General features: G+C 34.8%; 1 protein-coding gene across 2 annotated transcripts in view; it reads left to right on the top strand.

The window, feature by feature from the left end:
- Window positions 1-27,607, top strand: part of LOC149542335 (LRR receptor kinase SERK2-like) — an 84,115-nt gene that overhangs the window by 36,944 nt on the left and 19,564 nt on the right. For both annotated transcript variants that reach the window (XM_089797307.1, XM_089797308.1), the window contains 2 exons: window positions 22,847-22,979; window positions 23,166-23,237. In XM_089797307.1, the coding sequence (XP_089653433.1) occupies window positions 22,847-22,979; window positions 23,166-23,237 (205 nt within the window). The remainder of the gene's footprint in view (window positions 1-22,846; window positions 22,980-23,165; window positions 23,238-27,607) is intronic.

The raw sequence follows: 27,607 nt of genomic DNA on the forward strand, positions 1-27,607 counted from the left end.
AACTTGTATGTGAGATCCAGCGAGCCCGATATTGAATATCTTTTGATCATAGAAGTGTTTGGTGCAGTTGAGGCATGGTGAGCTAACAAAGAGACTATATTTGACAAAGAAGTTATTATGGACAGCTATTTATTGATATTATTCTAAGAAGGATAGTACTAAGGCATGTTGGACAATGAGTTCGATGGTCTTGCCCTGAAGTTGTTTGGATAGTGGGTCCTTCTTTCTTCCACAACTCCTAGCAGGGTTGAAATCTCTTAACAAGGATTCAAAGTCTCATAACAGGGTCTAATATGTACCGAATGTATTTCATTGACTCCTAACAGGGTCCATCTTCTTACAAGGAACTTATATATTTGTATATCATTTTGTGGGTAGCATTCCTCTGAGGCTTTCCCTCTGACCAATGGTTTCCCCAGTTAACAAATCTGGTGTTATTGTGTATGGTTATTTTTCTGTAGTTGTTGCATCTATTCTTTACATGCTTTGGATTTAATAAGGATATTGAAAGTTGTTTTAGTTGCATAACTGACCCCCTCGCCCCTCAGTAATCTTGGTGGACTTTATTGTCTACCAATTGGTATTAGAGCATCGGGTTCTTGAAGGAAAAACTTAACAACTTAAGGAGATCTATGGTGAGTAATCATTTTAGAAAAGGAAGTCTGAAGTTTGATGGAGTTAACTATGATAGTTGGAAGGAGAAGATGAAGACACATTTGCTATGCATGGATTCAAGATATTGGTTGATCATTAAGAGCAAGAGAGATGTGGTTGATTAAGATAAACTTGAGTCTTGTATTAAAGGTTAGAGAGATTTGTTTATGTGTAATATGCTTGCTAGAGAAGCACTTTTTGACATCTCTTCCTGAAAATGAATTTTGTTAGGTAAAATTTTTAAATCTAGCTGATGAAATTTGGAAAGCTTTGGAATCTACATTTGAAGGTGATAAGCATGCTAGAAAGGTTAGATTGCAGAAATTGATATGTTCATTTCAAGAAGCTAAGATGATGGAAGATGAATCTGCAAGAAGTTATTTTCGTAGAATATCATAGACTGTTGCATGAATTAAAGTTTGTGATGGAAAGAAGGATGAAGATGAAATTATATGGAAGATCTTGAAAACTTTGACACTGGCATATAATTAGATAGCATGGATGATTGAACATTTTATGCCTTGCAAAAAAAATTTCACAAGAGAGACTCTTCTTGGAAGATTGGAATCAACTGAGATATGAATGAAACAAAGTGGAGAACTGCCTAGAATTGAGATTGCTTTTGGTTCACTAAATGTTTGACCTACATTGACAAGAAGTGCAAGTACATGTGGAGATTATGTTAGTAGCAGCTGAGGAAAATCAGAAGAAGACAAGAAGATTGAAGAAGGACTTGCCTTGTTTATCTAGAGAGAACCTAAAGGTACAAAAATCTTTAAATGTTGGACATGTAAGGAGTATGGTCATCATTCTTCTAAGTGTCCCAAGAGAGAAAGAAAGTATAAGAAGAAGCCTTATAAGCCAAGTAAATGTCTATTTTCTAATGACAAGTAATTAGGTACTTGTGTTGAAAGACTTTTGAGTGAAAGTGATGAAATAGGATTTGTTGCTATGAAGGAAGAAAGTCGTGAAAAAGAAGAAGTTAGAGAAGAAAGAGCATTAGTATCACAAGTTGAAAAGAAGATATCTGATTGAATTATTGATAGTGGTTCTCATCATATGACTGGAGATATGAACAAGTTCATTGAATTCAATAGCTATGATATTGGAATAGTTAGTGTTGGAAATAATGCAACCTATAATATTAAAGGAAAATGATCTATTACACTTGATGGAAAGACTAACATTGATGATGTTTACTTTGTTGATGGTTTGAAACGTATTATTTAATTTATTTTGAGTGTTGGACAGCTAGTTGACAAGAGGCATCAATTACAATTCACAGATAAGATATGCATCATCAAAGATAAAGATGGTAAGCTGATTGGTACCGGTACAAGGACAAGAGGTAATGTTTTCCAATCAAATCCTACTGAGATGACATGTTTAGTTGCTAAGGTGGATGACATTTGGTAATGGCATAAGAGGTTTTGTCATGTAAACTTTGACAACATTGTGAAAGTAAGTAGTACATTTTTTGTTAGAGATTTTCCTAAAAATGTGAAGCCTACTAACATGGTATGATAAGAATGTGTTATGGCAAAGAAGAAGAAAAGTTTATTTCTATAGTGAAAGGTATTTCATGATTCATGTTGACAATTTCACTAGAATGATGTGGGTAGCATTTCTTAGAGAAAAATCTGAAGCATTTGAGAAGTTTAAGATATTTAGGAATAGAGTTGAAAATGAATGTGGATTAAAGATTAAATGTTTGAGATCTGATAGAGGAGGAGAGTTTACTTCAAATAAATTTTATAGTTTTTGTGAAGTTAATGGCATTAAAAGACAACTTTCAGCCTATAGAGACCAAAGTAGAATGGTATAGCAAAGAGAAGAAACTGATCTGTAACAAAGGTAGAAAGAACTATGATGTTTGTGACTAATGTGCCGAAGATATTCTAGAGAGAAGTAGTAAATACAACAATTTACACTATGAATAGAGTACAAATAAGACAAGGTACTAGTAAAACCCCCTACGAACTTTGGTTTGGACATGCACCATCAATTAAGCATTTCATAATCTTTGGAAGGAAGTGTTACATTAAAAGGGATGATGACATTGGAAAGTTTGATTCGAGGAATGATGAAGATAAATTTCTTGGTTATTCATTGAAAAGTAGGGCTTATAAATGTTTTAATCAAATAACTAAGACTATTGTTGAGCGCGCAAATGTTAGAGTGGATGAGAAGTTTACAATTCAGGAAAGAATGCTTGATTACAATTCTGATGAAGAGACTAATCCAAGGACTAACCAAGAGAATGTTGACTTGTTTTATGAGATTGACACTGATTTATAGAAAGAGATACAAGTAGTGGAACAAAGAGAGGAATCTAGGACTGAACTTAGAGCAAAAGTCAGAGTTGAACTAGTGACACCTAATAAGAATTTGATAAAGAATCACCTTGCTGAATAGATTATTAGAAGCAAGGACAAAGGAGTTATGACAAGGAGTAAGGTACATGAAGAATTATGTTTGATTTCTCAAGTTGAACCTAAAAGTGCTGATGAAGCTAGTAAAGATGACTTTTGGATTAAAACTATGAAAGAAGACTTAGATCAGATTGAAAAAAATAAGGCTTGAGAATTGGTTCTTAGACCTAAGGATAAGAATACTATTGGAACTGAGTGGGTTTTCAGAAATAAGATAAATGAACAAGGTGAGGTGAGAAGCAAAGAAAGACTAGCATTTAAAGGTTTATTCACAGCAAGAAAGTATTAATTATGAGGAAACATTTGTACCTGTTGCAAGAATAGAAGTAGTTAGAATGTTTTTGGCATATGCAGCTAACAAAAAATTTAAAGTATATCAGATGGATGTCAAATCAGCATTTTTGAATGGAGAACTTGAAGTTGTTTACATTGAGCAGCCTAAAGGTTCTCCTTCGATTGAGGAAGGAGATATGGTTTGTAAGTTGAATAAAGCATTGTATGGATTAAAAGAAACACCTACAGCATGGTATTTGAGATAGGATAAGTATTTGGCAAAGTTGGGATTCGCTAAAGGTACTGAAGATAGTAATTTGTATGTGAAGGAGATTGACAATGACTTATAATTGTTGAAGTGTTTGTGGATGACATAATTTTTGGAGGTGACAATGAAGCAAGTGAAGCATTTGCAGCAGAAATGAAGAAGGAATTTGAGATGAATATGATCGGCGAGATGAAGTATTTCTTAGGATTGCAAATTGTTTAGAACAATGATGGTATTTTCCTTAGTTATTGATGCGTTTGTTGAGGAGGGGGTTGTGATGTGGATGTGGGAGAAGGCATGGCAGATGCTTCCAGGAAGCATTGGTGTCTCTTGCAGATGCGTGCGGGGTGCTCCACAGAGCATCTAGGGAGCATCCAGGCACATCTTGTGAGCATCCAGATGTTTCCACAGCCCAGTCACTTAAGTGACTCCAAAAACATGTGCTTTACATAGTTTTTTTGTTTTCTTTTCCTTCTGTTTGCCTCAAAACCCTAAAACGGCCCTAAAAGAGGCCATTCATTGCCCATTCTTCCCATTTTGTTTTTAGCTAGGCTCTCTTCTCATTTGGTCTCCATTGTGAAATTCTGAAAGCAAGGTCATTAGTTTTGAAAAGGATCATTCCTAGGGTGTCTATTGAGCTTCCACAAAACACAAATAAGCATCTAAGGTAAGCATTCAATCCATTTCATGAGTTCTTTTAGTGATTTTTTTAAGTTCATGAATATTTCAAGTTTTAGGAGAAATTTTTCAAGATTTTTTTTTTTGATAAAGAAATGGAGTAAGTTTTTTAAAACATTTCTAAGTTTTTTTTTTCTATTTTCTTATAAGATTTATAGTTTCTATTGTTCAAGAATGGCCACTATTGATAGTCAAAGTTCAATAGCAGGGCAAGAACGAAGTGATAACTTCATATTGATGTGGCATCTCCATTATGGAGACACACCACAAGATTATCATAGGTTTCTGGAGGTGGGTCATACATTTGGGGATGCAATATATGTCATAGTAAACCATTCAATAGCTCATATTCTCGGGTCAAAGCTCATTTTATGGGCCCTACTGGTAAAGGAATAAGATTGTGCAAGGGAAGTAAAGATGGAAAAAGGTTGAGCGATGCATAGTTAGCCGGATTCATAAAAGAACAAGAGGCTGCTGATCGTTCAGTGAGCAAATAAAAAACAAGTTTTTACAAATCTCCATCTACAAAGAGCAAAGTGAATGTGTCCACTGATCATGTTGCATCCTCCAAACATCCATTCTTGGAAGTGGCAGAGGAGGATGATGAAATAGAAGTTATTACCCCCAAAAGAGGTCCGTTGGATCAAGCATTTAAAATGGAGGCAAGGGAGATTGCTGATGAAGCAATTGCACGTTGCCTTTATGCCAATGGCCTTCCTTTCAATTTGGTAAGATCGCCATATTGGAGGGAAATGGTTGCAGCCATCCTTAGAGCACCAGCTGATTACATTAGCCCTGAGTATGAAAAGGTGCATACGACTCTTTTGCAAAAGGAAAGATTTCTCTAGACAAAGCTCTTCAACCAATTAGGACATTTTGGAAAACTTCCGGCATAACAATAGTATCTGATGGATGAAAAGACACAAGAAGCTGACCATTGATAAATGTGATCGCAATGTCCCCCAAAGGGGCAATGTTTTTGAGGGCTATTGATTCTGAAGGACAAGTTAAGGATTCACAATTCATTTCTAGAATTCTCATTGAGGCAATAGAGATGGGTAGTGAGAATGTGGTCCAGGTGGTCGCAGATAATGCCACAAATTGTAGGGGTGCAGGTGCTTTGGTTGAGTCTCGATACAACTATAGTTTTTGGACACCATGCACCGTACACTCTCTCAACTTGGTTATGCAACAAATTGGCACCCAAGTAGATTGGGTGAAGCAAATATACCAAGAGGGAGAGGAGATGCAGATGTTTGTGACAAACCACCATATGTCACAATCTATATTCAGATCATTCTCCAAGTTGGAGTTGTTGAAGGTAGATTTAAAATTGTAATTACGTAGTTTCATTTATTTATTTATTTTGAATAACTTTTATATTCATGTTCAATATCAAATTTCTTGTTTATAACTTCATTTTATATTTGATGTTATATTGTCAACTTGCTTATAGGTAGCTGAGACTAGATTTGCATCTCATACTATTGTTCTAAAACAACTCCTCAAGGTGAAATCAGCATTGGTCCAAATGGTTATTTGTAACCAATGGGCTATATGGAAGGCTTCAAATTTAGAGAGAGCCTTGAAGGTCAGGGGTATGATCTTGTATGAGCACTGGTGGGCTTGTGTGTAATTTGTGTTGGATTTCACCGAACCTATCATGACTATGCTATTCTTTGCTAATACAGATGCACCTGGCTTGGGGGATGTGTACGATGGCATGGACAACATGGTAGACAAGGTAAAGCTTTCCATACAAGCACATGAGATTAACCCCACAGAATGTGAAGCCTTGTGCAAAAAGGTGGAGGATATCATTCATCATCGTTGGGAGAGGATGACTACCCCATTGCACCTCCTTGCATATGCCTTATCTCCAAGGTACTATAGCTAGGAAATACTCGTTATGCCGGATAGAATTGCACCATATGCAGATGAAGAAGTTGCTATTGGGTGCTACACTGCATTTGCAAGACTCTTCCTAGATGATGAAATACACAAAAAAGGTGAGGCAAGAATTTGGCTTATTTGCTTCAGGATCAAAACTTACTCCATATGCAATAAAGGACCAAAATGACATGGGAGGTATCACATGGTGGTACATGTATGGTCAGCCATTCAAGCTTCTACAACCTCTTTCAATCAAGATCCTCTCACAAGTAAGTTTTCATTTATTTATTTCTAGCAATTGTATTCTACACTTTAGTGTTTAACATTCTCTAATTTGTTTTTCATTTGTATGTTTAATTTTAAAATTCTAAAATTTTATAAACACTATTCATGTTGCAAGTTCTTTTGCTGAATAGAATTGGAGTACATATTCCTATATCCATTCAATGAAGCGCAACTGGTTGGGCTCAAAGAAAGTTGAGGACTTAGTTTATATACATACCAACTTGCATCTTTTGTCACGAAAGGAGGATGGATACAAGGAAGGGTCAACCAAGCTTTGGGATGTAGCCCTTAAATCTGTAGACTTGGATGCAACACTTCAGGATCTTACTGTGATGACAGATGATGATGTTGATAACATCATAGCACGTGCGTCGAGCACAATTGGAACCATGTATAGTTCAAATGAATTTGCAACTGTTGCAGCAGGAGGAGATGATGAGAATGTGGACTGTTTTGAGAATCCTTATGATTTTGAATGACTGAATGTGATTTGGGAATCTTGAGCATTGACTCTTGATTGATCAACATTGAAGTTTTGAACCATGAACCATGTTTAGATTTTGTAATTCAAACTACATTGGAATCTTGATGTTTTGATTACTGTTATAACTTATTTCAATTTGATTATGATAAATTATAATGATTTAGTGAATGGTTTGTTTTTGTATTATTGTATATTTGATATTTCTTGTATTTCTTTGCATACATTGTCATAAATTATAGTTGACAACTTTACATATATATATATATATATATATATATATATATATATATATATATATATATATATATATATATATATATATATATATATATATATATATATATATATATATACTTATGTACGGATGCACCCAAATGCATCTAAAATCCCCCCCAAAAAAAATCCACGCATCCACGCATTAGCACCCCGCATCTGTATCAGCATCAAAACCAGAATCGGTAACTTAGGTATTTTCATCACAAACTAAGTATTTGAAAGATTTGTTGAAAATAACTGGTTTAGAAAGTTGTAAACCTATTGGAACACCTATGGTAACTGGTCACAAGCTATCTAGCAAAGATAAAAACCTTACCGTTGAATAGAAAAAGTAAAGGTCTATGATTAGAGGATTGCAATATCTAACACACACTAGACTGGATATAGCTAATGTAGTTGGTATTGTGGTGAGATTTCAAGTTGATCCTAAAGAATCACATTATGCAGCAGTGAAAAGGATTTTTAGATATTTGAAGAATACACCTAATTTTGAATTATGGTATGAAAGATCAAATGACTTTATCTTATATGCATACACTAATGCGGATTGGGCAGGCAATACAGATAACATAAAAAGTACAAGTAGTGGAGTATTTTTCTTGGGAGGAAGATTGGTTTCTTGGCTAAGCAAGAAATGACTGTATTTCACAGAGCACGGCAGAAGTAGAGTGTGTAGCAGTAGCAAACAATTGTAATCAGATCATTTGGATGAAATAAATTTTGAACGACATTGGGATAGAGTTTATAGAGTGTGTTATCATACATTGTGATAACACAAGTAGAATGTGCAGGTCAAAGAATCCTGTTTTACATTCAAAGACAAAGCATATATCTATTATCACTTTTTGAGAGAGAATGGTATAAAGAAAGAGATCAGACTGGAGTATGTTAGTACAAAGGAGCAGATAGCAGACATATTAACAAAGCCTTTGCCGAAGGATACATTTGAGTACTTGAGAGGTATGCTTAGGGTTATGCCCCAGCCTACTTTTGAGTAGTTGATGTAGAAATTGCATCAATACAGTGGTAGTAGGGAAATATTCTTTATTTGGACTAGATGCTTGATGCTTTCTCTATGGGAGACTATTTGTATTTGAGAGGAGTCATAAAGGACTCTTGGTAACTGGTATTTAACAGTGTCTTTGGACACTTGAGCTTATTGAAAATCTTATCCATCAAATTGACATAATGATACCTTTGTCATTGATGTCAATGGGGGAGAGTAGCACATGAAAAACATCTTTTGATATGAATGTTTGTGGACAAAACATCCTTATATATTGTTGGGTGGATATTTTGCAACCGACAATTTTGGGTAAAAATTTAGTCGCAAAATAGGATGACCAGCCACAGCATGTGAGACAGTCTCTCCTACCTTAAAGGGAAGGCTCCCCCTTTCTCACCGTTCCTTGGATCAACACAAGGTAATCAAGAAGTCGAGAGATTTTATAACCAGGGTGTTACTAATATCCTTCCTTCTTAACTTTCAAGAAAGGATCCACTTACTCCTAGAGTGAGTAATGGGCAAGGTGAATCTCTAACTACACTTCTATCAAGAGTTGGAAACAATGATACCGATAAACTTTTACTAACTCAAAGGCTAGCTAAAATGTACTGGTTTGGCTCTAAGTCCGGTCCAACTTCTATATGAAAAGCTTTACAATTAGGGCACAAAGACTCCTAAGAGTAAGAATACTTAGCTATTTTGTGAATTAAGAAGAAAATATAAGCTGCAAAGCTTCTAGCTATACACTTTCACAATTGCTCCTGGTCAAAGCTCTAGCTTCAATTGTTTCTTAACTCTTTTCTATTCAATTCACTAGAACAATTACCAACAACACAAGATAATATGAATCAAAGACAACTTGGATGAATCATAGACAAAACTTACAATTCACACAAATAACAATCTTACTTAATCAAAGTTAAGTCTCAAATGCTCCATTGTATTCATTTTCTCTCAAAATAGTGCTTACACAAACAAAGTTATGCTAGCACAATTTCTCTAGAGTTTTCTTGCACAAAAGATAATGATGATTTTACAATGAGGGGGCACTCCTTTATATAGGCAAAGAAGTTGAGAAAAAGGTGGAGGGAAAAGTGGGAGCATCTCAACCAACTTTGACTAAGTCGAACTACAGAAACTAAAGGGTTACATGCAACTACACATGCAACTTGCATTACATCTTTTGTATACATGCAATTCGCATCACATGCAATTACACTTTTTCATGTAATGCATTCTAAAGAACTATGAAATAGAAACTATACAACAATCTTAGAGATTGCTTCTCAAGGCTTTGAATTTCACAATGACATCACGCACTATGGAAAGATCAGCAATCTCCATAGTCTTTGATATAGCTTCAATTCTCACTGCATTTTCATATGTTGATTGCACAACTTTGGAATTTGCTGTTGTATTATCTAACAAGCATTTTGTCAAGGATTTGTACAAAACAAACTTGTTCATTGTGTGTGAACCAAAATCTTCGAAATCTACATCAGCATTGATCCTGATTGTATATTTTGAATTCACTCTCTCTGCTGCCAAAAGATTACCAAGATTATCAGTAACATGGCATTCCAATTGCTCCAAATCACAAGTAAGGCTTGTTTCAACTGCTTGACAATCTTCAAGAGCCACTTGCAATTTTGTGATCAATTTTCTTAAGGTCTCTTCCTTGTAACCAATAAGTCCTTGAAATTTGAAGAACATTTCACATGACAGAAGAATGTCACATGAGACCATAGCATCCAGATCAAATTTTATAATTCATCCCAATCCTCAAGGATTTCCTTCAAGTTATCTACTTCTTGAGTCAAAGAAGAAATTAAGCTTAGTTTCATTTTGTTTATCTCTTTGACACACCATAGAACTGCAAGTGTCTCTGTAATAGCTCAAACTCCTTCAACAATGATTTCCTGTATCCAAGACTTAGCAGCTTCAATCAGCCTTCTCTCTCTAGATGTTTGTGATGTAACAATAACATTCTGAGAAGATTGCTTCTGAATGATCTCATTCAAACGAGATATCTCTTGTTTCAATTGATTCTTCTTTTCCCAAAGCTCATGATTGCTTTTTGATACATTTGTAAATGCATCTTGAGCATCTTGTAAACAACTCAAACGAGATTGCTTTCCAACTTCAACCTTAGTAAACTTGCAGTCAGAACGGGTAAGCTCTTCAATAGGCTTATTTACTAAGGGCTCAGCAACCCCAACATATTTGGTTTTGTCGGAATCAACCAAAATTCTGGAAACAATCTTATCTTTTAAAGATTTAGATTTAGTCTTCTTCATAGGGAGATTGTTAGGAGGAACAATCACCTTCCTTCTTTTTGTTGTTATTCTACTTAACCATGTAGGCAGGCTGAAACTTTCATCTGTAGATGCAGGCATAGTGGAGACCATTGGCATTGATTCAGATTGTATATCTTTAGTGACTAAGCATGATTCAGTTTGTAATGCTGAAGGCATAGGAACATGTTGAGAAGACTCTGTCATGAAGAGTTCAAATCTTGTCACAGATGTATCAAGTTGGGAAACTTGACCACTGGTAAGAGTCGAAAAATCTTCAAACACATTTGCTAAGTGTTCATATTGTTCATGTGCAGGAATACAAGGAGCAGCTGATGAAATAGGAAGAGCCATGGTGTTAACCTTCGAGAATGGAATAGAATGAGTGAAAATAGTAGAAAATGAGTCTACATCATCATCAACCTCATGCAAAAATGGCTCTTCATGTAGAGCAGATGTGTAGGCTCATGTAGGCTTTGGAGGAGACGTGATCCTAATTTCTCCTTCTTCATCTGAATCTTCTTTCTTGGATTCTGTTTCCAATTCTTCTTCTGATTCTGTTGCTGATTCTTGAATTGGTTCAGGAACTTGAGATGATTTAGTTCCTTTTCACCCTTTTAATTTGAATTTGAAGATATTCTTGGTATTTGAAGATGAGGCACCATCTTTCTCTGTAATTTTCAATTGTGATTTCCTACTAGGAGGACCAAAACTTCCACAATCTAGGCCCATCTTAGGATTTTCTCTTTTAAGGCCTTTACTTTTTAACCATTTGTTAATGTTTACTAGGATAGATTGAAATCTGTCCATGATAGATGTACCTTCCTTTTGTTGCCATTGAATAGAGAAAGGGCACTTCTTATCAAAATCGGCTTGATGGAATTCTGGATCAAGGATGACGCCATCATCTTCAACTTGGAAACCTGGAGGGATTTCCAACATATTAAGATCGATTATTTGTTTCAAGGTTAACCTGCAATAATCCATCTTCACAATGTCAAGTTCTGTTCTCATGTCAGTCCAAATATCTTCAATGCGATGAACATGATTGTAGGCCCTTTTTATCCGAGAATTTCTCTCGATAATCAAAATCAAATCTAGCCTTGAACTTTTTCAATGTAATCAACTGCAACTCTGATTCCATATTCTTTTCTTTAGGCACAGAAACAATTGAATAGTTGCCAATAGATAAAGCCCTAGCTGAGGTAATGCCAAATCCGGGTCTATGTGAAGCATGCTGATCACTCTGCACTTCAATGAGTTGTCTGGCTAACTCCATTAGAATGATTCGATCTGTAGCATACCTAGGTAAGGTATATGGTTCTCTCTTGAAATATCCAACTCTCAAGTATGTGAAAGTGGGAAATTGAAGAAAAATCTAGTCGTATTAGTTTACCTATTCCCATGCTGCATCAAATACTCTTTTGATAGACAACTATTTGTCGAACGAACACCTGTAATGTCCAAAGAAGGCATCTTGGACTCTTCTGTAATGGAATTTACTATTAGCCAAAGTGATTTGGTTATAGTATTCCCAAATAGGTACTTGAAGACGATCTCCTTTGGTAGAAAGACCTGAAAATGATCCCATGGCAGCCGCAATGTAAACAAGATAAGAATTCATGTAAAAAGGTATTGATGTTCCTACATTGCATATCTGCTGGTAGAGTGTAGTACTGATAAGCTCTCCTCAAAATATGTGTTCTTTGTTCTCTATGATTTGAAACATAAATTTATACATCCATGGCTCAAAATCGGAAGAATCTTTAAGACCAAAGATCCTACTGAGAAGGATGATGAGATCCTTGTATTCCTATTTAAAATTTGACCGATGAAGAGTCTTTGGCCACTGAAAAACTTGCTTCTTTTGTTGTCTAACCAGTAAAGGTTGACATACTTCTAATAATTGCTCTTTTGCTCATTCCAATAAGCCAATGACGATTCTTTGGTCAAATCAACACATTCTAATTTGTGAGAAACTTTGAAGATTTGTTCAATAACTTCAGGATCAAGGTTAATGATAACCTTGCCATCAGCAGCTTTGATAGTCCTTGTTTTAAGAGTGAACCGCCGAGTGCATCCATAAACAAAATCAGGTTCTATAGCTGCCATGGGAAACGTAGACACCAAGTAGATGTTGCTTCTTCTAATACGTTTCATTTCATGAGTAGCTGGAGCTTCAATCCTTTGTAGAAAATCAGCCATGTCTATATGACCAATCTTCGTGTCCAACATGTTGTCCAAGATAGATGTAACTGAAGAAGGAGATGCCTGAGCCAATTCCTTATCATATTGATATTTCATTTTGCCCTTGGATTTGGATGGCGAGGACATATCTTGTGCTTGTGTTGCAAGACAAAAATCCCAAAACATAAATACATCATCAGAATGAATCTCCATGCAAGTGAATTCTGGAGCAGTAGTGAAGATTCGAAAAATGAGTGACTTTCAAAGAGAAGGCATATGTATATGCAATGGAATGGAAAGTGAAATGAAATGAACAGAATGTGGAATGAAATGATATGGAATGAAAATGTGTAAAATTGAAACGCATGGGAATGCGTGCAAAGTGAAAGTTGCTAATTTCAAAAGTGACTTAATATTTTCAAAGCTTTATTGTATGAAACATGCGTATATGTAAATGCAACATGTAACGGAAGGTGGAAGGTGAAATGAAATGCAAGTGCGAATGAAAGGTACACTTTATGTGTATATGCGGATGGATAGCATGTAAAGCATGTAATGAGGTGGAAACATGTACTTATTCATGTAAGCGCGAATGCGTATGAGAAGATGGAAATGAAAAATGGAGGTAAGGTAATGAGTTATATAGTCACTTTTGGAGGAAAGAAGTCAAAGTACACGGAAAGCGAAAATGACATCTTTTTGTCTTTTCAAAATATGGCTTTTGATCAAAATCGGACCTTTTGGATGCAATTACACGTACGACATTTCGTGTAATCATATCTTGCGAATAGAAGCGAAAGGTGAGATGAGTGAAAATGGAAGCGAAAAATGGGATTACATGCATATGTAGATGGCGAATGAGATGAAAAACATGTAATTGCATTGGTCGGATGAGATGTGAGATGGAATGACATGGAAATGGAAAGTGAAAGATGACAATGCTTTTGTATGTAATGAAGGGAAAACAAGTTTTTGGGAAAAAAACTTGCAACTTTTCCAAATGGAGAAAAACCGGGAAACAAGCACATAAAACCAAAACAAAAGCAAAAACATACCTTTAAAACAATTCAAAACATGCCAAGATGCAATGCACTCTAAAGTTTAAATTCGAATTTGAAACTTGGGAAAGAACCAAAAACATGAAAATGAAAGAAAACTTCATATTTAAAGGAAAATGCAAATTCTAAGGCAAAGATTTTTACAAATGCCAACCATTCAACAATTTCATGCATAAAATCAGCAAAGATAAGCATGAATTAAATTTGCAGAAGGAAGAAATCCACTTACATGAAAGATAAGTGCCAAAAATGAAGAAAAAAGACTCTTTGTTTGAAATCTTCTTCAAAAATGGCAAGAACTTTTCCAATCTTGAAATTTCGAATGATGAAGGGCAGCAAACAAGGAGATTAATATGCAAGATGCCAAAACGTGCCGTAAATCCTCTCCAATTTCCAACGTTTTCAAAATTTCATGCTCTTGAAAAATGTTTTTTCAAGGCTTGCAAGTAAATCGATTTGGTGTTTAAACACCAAAATATTGATCACAATGCAATGCAATCCACTAATAAGGCCAAAACGACTTGATTCCAAGCAAAAATGTTTTCCAAATTTGAAGATTTATGGAGTTTTTTGCAAAAACGTGCCCTAGCTTGGGAGATTTAAAAATGTTTTTTGGCTCATTAAACTGATTTTAATGGAGGCAAAATGATCACCAATCCAAAATGCCTTGAATGCAAGAGATTTCATTCAAATCTATGGAAAAAATCATGAGTTATAGCCAAAATCGGACTCTTTGGGAGCAAGAACACATGTTTTTCACAAAATAGAACATTTTCATTACCATTACATATTTTAAAACATGTATGCATATAAAATTGGACCTTTTAGAGTCTATTGCATGTTTTAAAAAATGTCTTTATGCATACTCTCACTTTTTGAAGTGCATTGCATATTTTAAAATGTGTTGATAGGCAAAATTGGACCTTTTAGGGTCACTTACATGTTTTAAAACATGTCTCAACTTTTTGATGCATAAGCACAAAAACTGTACTTTTCGTGTCATTGCATCAAAAAGGTCCACTTTTACAAGCTTTTGATGTAATGGCATAAAAAGTATCCTCAAAGTGAGTTTTTATATGCAATAACATTCCACTTTTCATAGATTTTTACATTTATTTGCACATAAAAATTCCAATTTGAGGCATTTAAGTTATTTATTTCACTTAAATTTATAAAAATGTCATCAATATGAGTCAAAAATAACATTTATGCATCATATTATTTAATATAATACATAAACATTATGTTAAAGTGACATTTAGATAAGTATTTGATTTTAAAATAAAATATTTAAAATGTAATTATATAGTTCTATAGTCACTTTAAGTGAAAAATTAAAAAGTAACTCAACTTAAAATTATAACATAAAGTGCACTATAGTCACTTTAAGTTATAATTTAAAAGATGAAGTAACTTTAAAACATAACAAAAAGTGAGTAAAATGTTATATTTTTGAAAAAGCGAATGTCAAAATGAAAATATAACATCATTTTTTTAGTTCATGCTGTTGCACCTAAAATGTCCACTTTTGAAGCGCTAAAATGACCATATCTCTTGATTGACAACTCCGATTGACCTCTACGTTAGACCAAATCGAAGGGGAAGACGAAAGGCATGACATGAGCAAATCCAAAAGACTAAGAACAAGCAAACACTAACTCAAAAGAAAAGAAAGGACTGTAAAGACTTCAAAAATCAAGCAAAGGCTCTACAGAAAACAAAACAAAGATGACTTGACGAAGGCCTTCAGTAAGACAATTGCTCGAATTGAAATGGATCAATCGATCAATATTAAGCAATTGAAAATCAAATTCAAGCGTAGAGAAACGTGAAACTTGCTTGAAAAAGTTTCATGCTGTTACCAACATTTTGTGGTGACAAAATGCAGGACAACATATATATATTGATGTCAATGGGGGAAGAATATCTATGGGGGAGATTGATTTTCTTGTGAGAGAGATTTGATTGATGAAGAGGATTTGAAAAGAATTAATAAAGAGGATTTGAAAAGATGCTAATGTATGGGGGAGATTAACACCTTCCTTATGCATATTGGTTATAGTACAATGGACATTCATGGTCAGCATGAATGGGGAAGCAGATGTAGCAGAGACATTTGGTATTCATGGAACTTAGACGTTTTTCATCTATGTTGCCATCAATGCCAAAGAGGGAGATTGTTAGCATGAATGTTGATGGTATTCCTATGGGAGAGTATCCTAGCATTGCTAGAGACATGATTTAGAGATTGTGTGTTGCATTCATGACTGTGTTTGCCATTGACGTCAACATACATGTTATTTTGTAAAGATTGACAAAGCAACAAATAGAGTTTGAGGTCGCATAGTTTGAGGATTGAAGATGAGGTTATGTGGAATTAAGGACTTGTTCTACAAAGTGTCCTGATGACGTGGCTAAGTGTGCATGCAGATATATGAATTCAGTGTAGAGTTATTCGAGATTTATTGAAGACACTGTTTAGACAGAGTTATTGGTTGATTAGTTGTTGATGTTTTGATTATATTCCTAATAGAGAGAATCTAGTTAAGTGAGGTTGTACAAAGCTAGAAGTTAAGTTGAAGATGACGTGGTTAAGTGAGCAAGGTCAGATGCTGCACGTGTGAAGAGTTATGAAGACTATGATTTGAGAGATTGGCTGTAATTGTGAAAAGATGTAATATTGTAATGTAACATGTACATGTAATAATTTAAGATGGTCCTATATTATTATTGTAAATTGAGAAAGCTCCAAGGCCGACTCAATAACTTAATCTAGGACTTGGTATAAAGGAAAGATTATTTCCTTGTGGTAGAGTGTGACTAAGTGATGAATGTGAGTATGCGAACTTGTATGTGAGATCCAGTTGTTAGATTGCAATTTTTTGGCTCAATTTAAAATTATTCATATAGTTGCTAAGGTTTCCTGTGAAATCACTTGACAGGTAAAATTAGTTACGATTATGTGAAAGGGTAGGATGGTTAATTGTGATAATTTCATATGAAGTTGGCATGTTAGTTGGCCGTTATGATGGTTTATGAATAATGACTGGTTATGGTAAATTGTCATTATATTGAGGAATATGATATAATTGTGGAGTATTCCCTTACAAGAGCACTTCAAAGTGGGGAAGCATTGCCAAAAAGGAATTTGGAACAAGGGGCACCACCATCATTGAGAAAATAGGTACGAGCTCTGAACCACCATGGCTAAAGTGTAAACAACTAGGCAAGCAAGAGAGTATGTTTGACAACCATGAGCTAACCTGTTAAATTACTCATCATTTAATAGTAAAAGAGATCACTAAGCATGAATTGAAATTTGAACAAACTCGTACCTTTGTAGTTGTGTTGTTGGTTGGAGCCTCTTGATGTATAAGCATGTCTTATCATATCGATATCATGATACCTACATATCTATACATGTACATACATGTATACATGTACACATATGTATATTGATACATACATAAACCAACACGTATATGCATACATATATAGATATCTATAGATACCATGATGTTATATATTAAGACATTATTATTTCTTTCACCACGGTTATGGTTTAATATTATTTCACATATAGCCACTTTTCATATTTCTATTTTTTTTTCCATCGGGCCTTATATTTTGAGATAGCCATTTCAAATATTTAAGCGGATGACTTCTTGTTGGCATTATACCTCTCACCGCCACTTCTCTCTAAGTCCTTATTTTGACTCCATATCTATGAGCGGTGGCCAACTCCTTATCGACATCGATCTTTTAATTTTGGATTTATGAAGCTTTTCTTGTAACCGATGTCAAGCTTCCTTTTGTAACTAGAGGCATGGGAGGCCATATATTCTTCTCGTGCGGCTGTTGAAGGGAGCAAGGAAATTTCACTTACCTTGTTGCCATGCTTTTTTGCTGAACCAAAAAGGTCTTTACCTCCTCTCTTATTATTGTTTTTAGAAACATATTGGCATATTTGGTTTGTGATTGGGGCCACACTGGTAGAAGCATTATTTTGTTGAATCATTGTCACAATAGATTGGATCGATTCGCAAGTCATGAACCATTTACACTAGTTTTTCCTTTTTACAATTGTCTCTCAATACAAGTTTGTTCTAGTCGTAGTTGAGTAAAGAAATTTTATGTTTACGAGTATGAGTACATAATTGGGCCGTAACCAAGGCTCAAATGTAGAAAGAAACTCTGATAAGTGCTAGCTCTGCTCTTTGTTATTTACATCTAGTTTCTGATCTATACATATCGGTTGCATAACCTTAGGAACTAAACCAATATAGTTCCATTTAAATTGAATGCTCATCAATCACTTATGCATAATAATGTACATTGTATAAAACTTGTCCCATCTTTTGGCATAAAAATATATTCTGACTTATACATTGGTATCTACTATATACCACCTATGATAATAATCAGAATGGTATTCACAAGAACCCGATTGGTAAGGATCTCATAATTACCAACAATCTTTTACGATGCACCCAAAGCCAACAAAGCCAAGTGTGAATGGGTGAAGAGGAGAGATAATCCTATAAGGAGAATAAACTATTGATCAATGTCTAAACAACATGAACATATTAAAAAGTTGTTAAAATCCAAGTCAGCTCATGATTGTCCAAGTATACTCAGTTGTCAAGTTGAGAAGTGGAATTAAGTATTAGGATGTTCAGTGGTTGGACAAGGTGTTCCATGTCTATTCCGAGTAGGGAGGGCCTTTTTCGAATGAGATTATGTGGGGATAAGTAAGGCCCGTGGTTGAGAGTTTAAGCCCCTGACAATGTTTCCCTCTCCACAAGATGCCAAGATATACACCAGCAATGATAAGTTATGCATTCAAATATTTGTTGGTAACATGTATTTTACTTTTATGATATTTATACAAGTAGAAGATATGATAGATTGATTTATATTATTAATTCAGTTATTCCTTTAATGAAAGCAACTTTTCTTGACAATGATATTGGTAACCAGTTAGATCGATTGATCTTCCAACTGAATATGAAATATATCTATATGTAAGAGATAGGTTTATCTAATGAATTGTTATTTCTATCTTTCATTTCTGTGAATAATGAATAAGAGTGTACCTTCTAATTGTATGTTATTGCCATAGCAATATAAAGAAATAGGATGATACAGTGGTATTTGATGCCTTAAATGATATAGTGGTATTTGATGTTATTTGTCATTTTGATAAATGTGGATGTTACACTAGTGAACCTGATATTGAATATCTTATTATCATAGAAGCATTTGGTGCAATTGAGGCATAGTGAGCTAACAAAGAGATTGTATTTTCTAAAGGAGTTGTCGTGGACAATTGTTTACAAGTATTATTCTGAGAAGGATAGTACTAAGGCCAGTTGGACAGTGAGTTCAGTGGTCTTGTCCTAAAGTTGTTTGGACAGTGGGTCCTTATGTCTTCCACAACTCCCAATAGGGTTGGAATCTCCTAATAGATATTCAAAGTCCTCTAACAGAGACTGATATGTACTGAATGTATTTCATTGACTCTTAATAGTGTCCATCCTCTTACAAGGAACTTATATATTAGTACATCATTTTTTTGGTACCATCCCCACCAAGGTTTTTTGTTTGATCAAGGATTTCCCTCGTTAACAAATCTGGTGTTATTGTGTATGGTTATCTTTCTGTGGTTGTTGCATCTACTGTTTACATGCTTAATTGATTCACCTCACCCCCTGCCCCTCGCCTTGCTCTGCCTCGCAACACCCTGCCCTCTTAGTTGTCTTGGTGGGCTTTGCTTTCTAACATAGTCCTCTATGAGAAGCACTACCCCTCAACCTCTTGGGGTCTCCATCTAAAAGCCCTATTAGTTATTCGAAATTGTAAAGTAAAAAACTTAATTACAATGAGCCAGTTATAGGGAATTGGGATAGAATTCTTGAGTGTGTCGACTTAGAAATTATCATTACACAATTTGTCAAAAGTCTCTTTGGATGAGGAAACTTCTACATATGATGTGGTTAGCGGATGTGGCATTATAGGAATATAGAGTTGACATTGTTTTTGGGTCTATGGTGTGTATCAAGTTATTAAGTTCTAATTTTGACTTATATATGATGGAACTCAGTAATATGCTCAGCCAGTTTAGGAATATTTGTGTTTTTGAAGAATAATTTCTATGGTGTGTATCAAGTTATTAAGTTCTAATTTTGACTTATATATGATGGAACTCAGTAATATGCTCAGCCAGTTTAGGAATATTTGTGTTTTTGAAGAATAATTTATAAACATATATTTAAATGAAATGTTCTATAAAATTGCTGAGTTTTTCCAGATTCCTGAGTTTTTAATGTTTTTGTTCTCGCCGAGTTTTTGCCAAGTTCAAAATTTTCAACTATGAGATAGATCATAATATTTATAGAATGAAAGTGGTTGTTGCCTTTGTTTTGTATGGAAGATTTAGTCTTAAGGATAATTTTATTTGGTATTTGATATATTTTGAAATCTACGGGAAATAATCATTGTCTATAGTATTTCAGGGTTCTTTATACACAGCTTCCTCGATTAGAGATGCTTTGCCATGTTCCTTATTGCGAGGTCATCAATTTAGGCATAGATCTCTTTGCGGTGATCCAAGCTCTAGCAAATTGATTATTTCATTCTTTCAACCTATCATATATATTGGAGGCTTTCAGCGGCTTTTGGATACAATTGATTGGCATATATATGGAGATAAATCAGCAAGACATTGATCATCGTAGCAATCTAGTATGCCTAAGACTCCTTGGCACCCAAGCTCTCAGTTTAATGGTTGTGGCCTTATTTCTTCTCAATGTTGGGGACACTCTGGTACCCAGAACATAGATCTTAGGGGCAGCTTCACATAACCAGTTTCTTCTTTATCCATTAAGAATTATTCTACTTTGAAAATTAGCAGAGGTTCTATGTATAATCGATAGCCTTTGGAGATTGTTTAACCCAAGCACCTCAGCCCTAGAATTTGCTTAACTAGCATTTTCAGACTTGGCATCGACACTCTTCTAGTGATCTATGATAATATTATTTACTCCCCCAACATTTCTCAAAATACTGGAGCTTGAGGTTTTTGGTTCTCTATTTGAGTGCTCTTCATTTAAATCCATTGCTGTGTAGGTTTTCCCCCATACTATAATCTATACTTGCACTATTTTGTGGGTTAACTTTAATCTATGTACCTTTTTTTCGTTTTACTACATTTGTTTTGAGTTGATGGCCCCTTTTTTGGTCTATGGTATGTATCAAATTCTAATTTTGATTTATCTACGATGGAGATAAGTAATATGCTCCAACACTTTAGTAATTTGTGTGTTTCAAATCCCCTTTGACCTTTTCTTGGTCATTTGTGGAACAAGTATAATTTTTGTCTTTCTTTATCTTATTAAAATTAGTAACCTAAATTAAAAACCACTAGAACATGGATGTTAAATGCCTAAAGGCTAAGCTACCAAATTGTCCAAAACCTAGGCTGATTCCAGGTACGAAATGTTCCAGAATTGGAGTCTGCACAGAATCAGCTCGGAATTGCATGGGTTTCAGATTTGTTTGTCTTCAATCAAAAGAAATCCTAAATTGCACTTTTACTCCTAAATCCTAGCACTCTATCTGAAAAGTTTTGTCTTGCTGAGAAGATGTGCATTGGAAAGTGTAGCCATTGAGAGGCAAGAATGGGTGTCACAATGAAGGTTATTTAATTTTTTTTATCAAATTGACATTTAGATTTTCAAAAGTGTATTCAAACACTTGCTGCAGATGGGTGGAATGAACTATAAGGTGGGCACAATAACTTTTTTACTATGTAATATGACAATTATATATTAATAATAATATAAACTAATATATATTTTGTTAGTATTAATTATCATTTATGGTTATGTAATACAACCATAAATTAATAACATTGTGAAATTTTAAAATTGAAAATTGTATAAGATAAAGTGTGTATATATATTTGTTTTCATTCAATATGTTTGATGTATATATTTAAAAAAAAAAATCATACGGACGTACCCAAATGAACCCAGTATGTCATAATTTTTGCTGGACTGAGGTACCATATCTGTATCCACATCCTATTGGACAACTTAGCCTAAAGGCAACTAGAGAAATAGATGCCAGCCAGATATTGCCCAAATAATGTCTTTCCCTGGCCATAAAGGAATAAATTGATTCGGGGATTTCAAGTAAGATTATTTTGGAGCAACCACTCACCCTTATCTATGCATGATATTGATAACAACTATGCTTTATATACCTTATTAAATTATTTGTACTTAAAGGACCTGTTCATCTAATTCACTAATGGCACATGTTAATGTTTCACCATCTTGATGATTTGTCACTTTATACATAAAAATCTATTCATGTAGTTCACTAACTTGCTATGTCAATGTGTCATTAGTGTCAATGTTTCATCAACTTTATACACAGAAGTTGTTCATCTAGTTCACTAAGTTGCATTCCAATGTGTCATTAGTGTGAGGCTTTCATGAACTTTTGATTCCCCAATCTATACACATCTTTATTTAGGAAAGTTAAGTTATAACCAAGAACAGTGCTATACTATCGTGTCTATTGGACTTTTTAAGGGCTAATAATAATGATTAATATATTAATGATATAAAGTGATATGTCCAACTTGTGGCATGATTGTCTCCGTATTTGAAGCATGCGGCTGCTTTGGCATGTTGATTTTATTTAGTTTGAAGAATTGCAGCTTTTATTGCATGGACAGGACATTTTAGTTTAACATATTATTTTAGTGTTGTTTGATGAGTTTACTTAGCTAGAAATCTATTACAATGAAATTCTCTAGGCTATTAATCATAGCTTGTTGTCTATGCCTTGTATTGTCCATGTATATTCTATCGTCTGCTCTAATCCTCCACTTGACAAGAACAAAGAAAATGTACAGGTCATTTGTGTTATGTGATTCATGTCTGAGCAGTTTCCTGTAATCAATATGCAATCTGGTTTCAGGAACATTTTATTCATATTGGAATGGTTGACAGACACGGCTTTTATATGTCATTGTCATGTTTGCCAGGTCAAGCATTACTTGAACTCAAAGCAGGACTAAATCAATCTATAGACTTACTTGGAACTTGGGACCCAAATTTAGTGGAACCCTGCACTAGTTGGTCTCACATCACCTGCAGTGGAGGACATGTTACAGCTGTGTGAGTGTTTCTTTTTAAGTTTATGTTTTCATGATTAGGCTTTGTGTTGAGAAAATTCATTCCAGTCTTTTATTTTATTTAATAGTATTTCATCTCACTCATAATACATGCGTGCTGCAAATTCTTATGCTGATTATTGGTTGTAAACCATAAATTTAAAGGACTAAATTACAATTTCATATGTAGGCACTTGGAATCTATGGGATTTTCAGGTATCTTATCCCCTCGTATTGGTGACCTGGGATTCCTCAATATCCTGTATGTTTTTCCTCCATACCTTCATTTTCTCATGCTAAGTTTGACTTATGGCTATAATTTTTTCTAATGGATATCCTTCATTATTTTTCTTTTTTCTTTGCTAAGCGATCATTGAAGATGAGTGTACTACATGCAATGTTGGAAAGGGCTTTTCTGTGCCAAATCATTGTAATTCCTACTGATGTTACCTTTCCTCAAAAACCAACAGAAAATATTAATAATCTTGTTAAGTGCTTCCTTAAGATAAAATCTTTGTGTTATCAAAGGTCATATCAATAATATTTGAAGTTAATATTTCCGTGTAATAATTTTTCTTCCTGGGAATGATCATTTTATAACACATTTGCCCTTATCATTATTAGTTTAGTTGTCAACTCAGAGACTGTTGACAGGATTCATAGAAAAATGGATTTCCTCTTTACCTGTTTCATGAACTTATTTGTTAATCGTTCTGATTGTCAACAAAAGTTTATTGTACCCATTAGGAGTGACTTGTAATCTGTGGACAAGTTCTGAATAATATTGTCAATGAAACAAATATATTCTATATCTCATCTACTTATACAATTTGTTAAGGAAACTTGAAAATATCAATTTTTCCGTTATGCAATAATCCTTACTCAAATATGCAGCAGAGAGATAGACACGAAAGAATAAAGATTTGACATGGGCGCATAGCTATATAATTCATTCATCATTTTCATATGAGTAATTTTAAAGTGTGTTACATTTTCATCACAAGGACATTCTACATTTCTAGCTTGGAACTCTTTTGGGACACTTCTGAAGTATGTAGAACTTTGTAGTTGTATATTTACATGGTCCACCCTCTTCCCAAATAATTGACTTTTTTGCCAGCTTTTGTTTTCTGGAACAAGGGTAAATTATTGTTATTAGATAAAGTAGGACTTTCTCGCTGCAATGTTCAGATGAATAGAAGACAAAAGTCAAGCAATCTGATCTTCTCAAGGTATAAATCAGAATCGCATTTGAAAAAACAGGCTCTCATCTTTTTGTCTCCCTCTCAGCCCACTAGTAACAATAATTGCTGTTGCTACTTCTTGAGAATAACGTATCAGTAGTAAACTGTTGGATTTCATCTTTGCCACTTACATCATATAATGTATACACCATATTTATTACCTTTACTTCACAAAAAATATTCCATGTTTCGTTATGGCCAGAGTAAACTCAAAAAAATGCTTAAACTTTTGAAATATATGAAGCAGATTTGTGCTGCACTCCATGAACAGGAAGAACAGAGATAATCTCCTCACAACTGTTGTATACTGGTCAAGCAGGACTAGTAGATGTTCTCAAGTGAAGCTCACCATGTTGGTCCTCTCACAGTGGCTTTAGTTGAACTTTCAGTGTGTGTTGTCTATGCATAAATAAGAAACAGTGGGCAAGAAGGTTGAGTGGAGAATATTAAGAGTCTTTTATGAAGGATTGGAAGGTAAACTAACTAAATTTCCTTTGGCAACTCAGATTCTGTTATTTGTCTCATGCGTAACAGTTTTGGATGTGTTTGAACTTCTCCTAACAACCCTCCTCCCGAATGACAACTCTGCTGTGATCGAAACTCTTAAACAGTTGCCTCTCTGGACAAGACTGTTGATTTATACAATTTCTTCCAATTGTGTGGTTGGGGGTTCTCCACATCATGTCAAAACCCCAGTACACCTGACTTGCAAGCCAATTCTATCAAATGGGACTAAAAACATGCTCAAAACACTTCTTTTGTCTCCTGAACCTAGAATTATAGCTGATCAACCAAGCCAATTGAATTTTAAATAATCTATAGATAGAAGTTTATATCATGTGGTATGTGAGATGGTACTGAATACAAATCAGGAGAAGATTAAAGTGATTAATTTTGTGGCTGCTAAGGATGTCACTTCAGTAACAAGATCTGTCGCATGCTAATGTTACAAAAGCTTCACTTAGAAAAATTTAATAAATTATGGATGCTATAGGTATGTACAGATTCTAGCCCAACTTTTCCATAAAAGGAAATTTCTCTAGTATGTACAGATGCATGAGGAACATTTATATACAAGAAACTTTCTGGCACACCAGATAATAAAACCACTCATTACCCTTGGTCAAAAAGTCACCCATTTACCAGCTTTGGCTTAATGAGCATACCCTAACCTAGTAGTCAATATGCTAAGTCAGAAAAACTCTACAATGGTTACCCATGTTGCCCAAGGTGAAGGTTGATGCAAACATGACAAGATGTTCTAAGAAGTAAGAAGCTGGATGTAACATGCTAAAATTTCATAATAAATAATTAGCTGGAAATATCTCAAAATAACATTCTTTTCAATGTAATATGAAAGGCAGTTATAACTACGCATGCATTTATCTATTTTCCTTTTATTGACGTAACATGTAAATGATTCAATTAATCTAACTGCCTAAGTCTATATACATGGAAATAACCATTTCATCTAACTATAATACTTTACTGGAAAAAGCAAGATATTAAAATGAAATAAAGTACCTGATTTATAGATGATTGCAAAAGACTTTGACCTTGAGTTGTACAAGCCTTGGCTACTGGAGGAGACGAGAAGCATTGCCATTTGGCTTAACCTCCCAACCGCGGACCCTTAAGTATCCCCACACATTCTTTATCGAGAAAGGCCTTCCCTACCCTAGGAATCAAGCTTGGGGCACCATTGAGCATCCTGATGAGTGTCAGCTAGTCAGTTGATTAGGCTGTGGACATCTTCCATCAACCTATCTTTTAACTACTAGCACTGACCTCTAGTAATCACAATAACAAGCATGACATTAGCGTACCACCTAATCCCCCACCGGTCGACTCGACAACAAGACTACATTAAGGACTATCATGAGCTGATACAATTTCTTTTATTAATTTTACTTTACTGTTTGAGTTACTGATGATTCCTTCTTTTATCATGCAGGAGTATCCTTTGTACACCTTTCATCTCAACCATATCGATCTACCTGGATGATTCATCGGTTTGATGTATGAGTAATGGTAATCACAACCAATAATCTGCCTGCCTATTTGACCTTGGCTTACTAAAGAGAAATGTGAAATCACATCTTATTATGTATGGCCAATTCTTTTGGCATTCTGGCTTTGGCACAAAAGACAAGTTAAGCACATATAACAACCGGTATATCCGCCATTCTGGTGTTGATAACACAAATGACTGTTCCTTTAATCAATCCAGTAATCAGCCATTCTGGCTTGCTAAAAACGCATGGTGTAGCAGTATGCTCTTTACAAATCTGAATCTCCAGGATGCAGAATTCTCATTGTAGGAAGCATATAGTAAACTGCTCCTGTATAAGTCTGCCCCCGTACTGGCATATATTCCAATAACAATTTCAAAAAAATATAAATATAGCAGTTCAACACAATCATGTTGTTCATAAGATCATTTTATCATTTACAATCAATAAATAAAATAGCATAGCAAAATCTTTAATGCTTTAGTCATGCATTATGATCTATTTACAAAAATATATTGATACGTGTGCAGAAATAACAACATGACCTGGTTAATGGTCGGATTTGCACAATATGAGCAGCTCCGGCTGATGCACGGAATGCCTTCTCCAAGAGGCTTCAAATTGCAAGGATTGATTACACACTAATGTAAGAACTCTAAATGTAGCACTTTAAGTGATGAGTCAAATGCTTAGTTACTGGTTTTGGACCCTGCTGCCCGGATTCAGGTCCGTGTTCGCACGGGTTCGGTTTTGCTGCGGGTCCGGGCAGGGTCCTTGAGGATCCTTCAAGGACCCTGCCCAGACCCGCAGCGAACTTGTGTGAATCTAGACGAACCCACGACGAATCTGGGAGGACCCATGGCGAATCCAGGAGGACCCACAGCAAACCCGGGTAGCTCATGGTAGTCCTTAACATACTCTTTCTTGCCTAGCCATTTTATCCCTTAGCCTTGGTCAGTAGATATTGTATGTGTCGACTCCATGATGGAGTGGTGTCCCTCGCCCAACTCCTTTCTTGGCAATGCTTCCCCCCTTCGACATGCTCTTGCAAGAAGAAAAATCCTTTAAGATAATATTATATTCTTCAAAATATTCAATTTTTTTTTAACAAGCTATTCATCATAATCATAACGACTAACTACCATTTCACTTCTCATGAAAGAATAACCAACTTCCCAATATTTCAAAATAGTAATATAGTATCTTAACTGATAACTAACATGTCATCTTCACATAAAATTCTAATGGCCAACCATCTATCTATTTCACATGATCATAACCAATTCTAACTGTCAACTGACTTCACATGAAAAGCACAACGACTATATGAGTAGTTTAAAAATAAGAAAAAAATGGGATGTAACACTAGAAGATCC

The sequence above is a fragment of the Cupressus sempervirens genome, chromosome 8 (genome assembly GCF_028749045.1).
Source record: "Cupressus sempervirens isolate cs-2001-9-10 chromosome 8, ASM2874904v1, whole genome shotgun sequence".
NCBI lineage: Eukaryota > Viridiplantae > Streptophyta > Pinopsida > Cupressales > Cupressaceae > Cupressus > Cupressus sempervirens.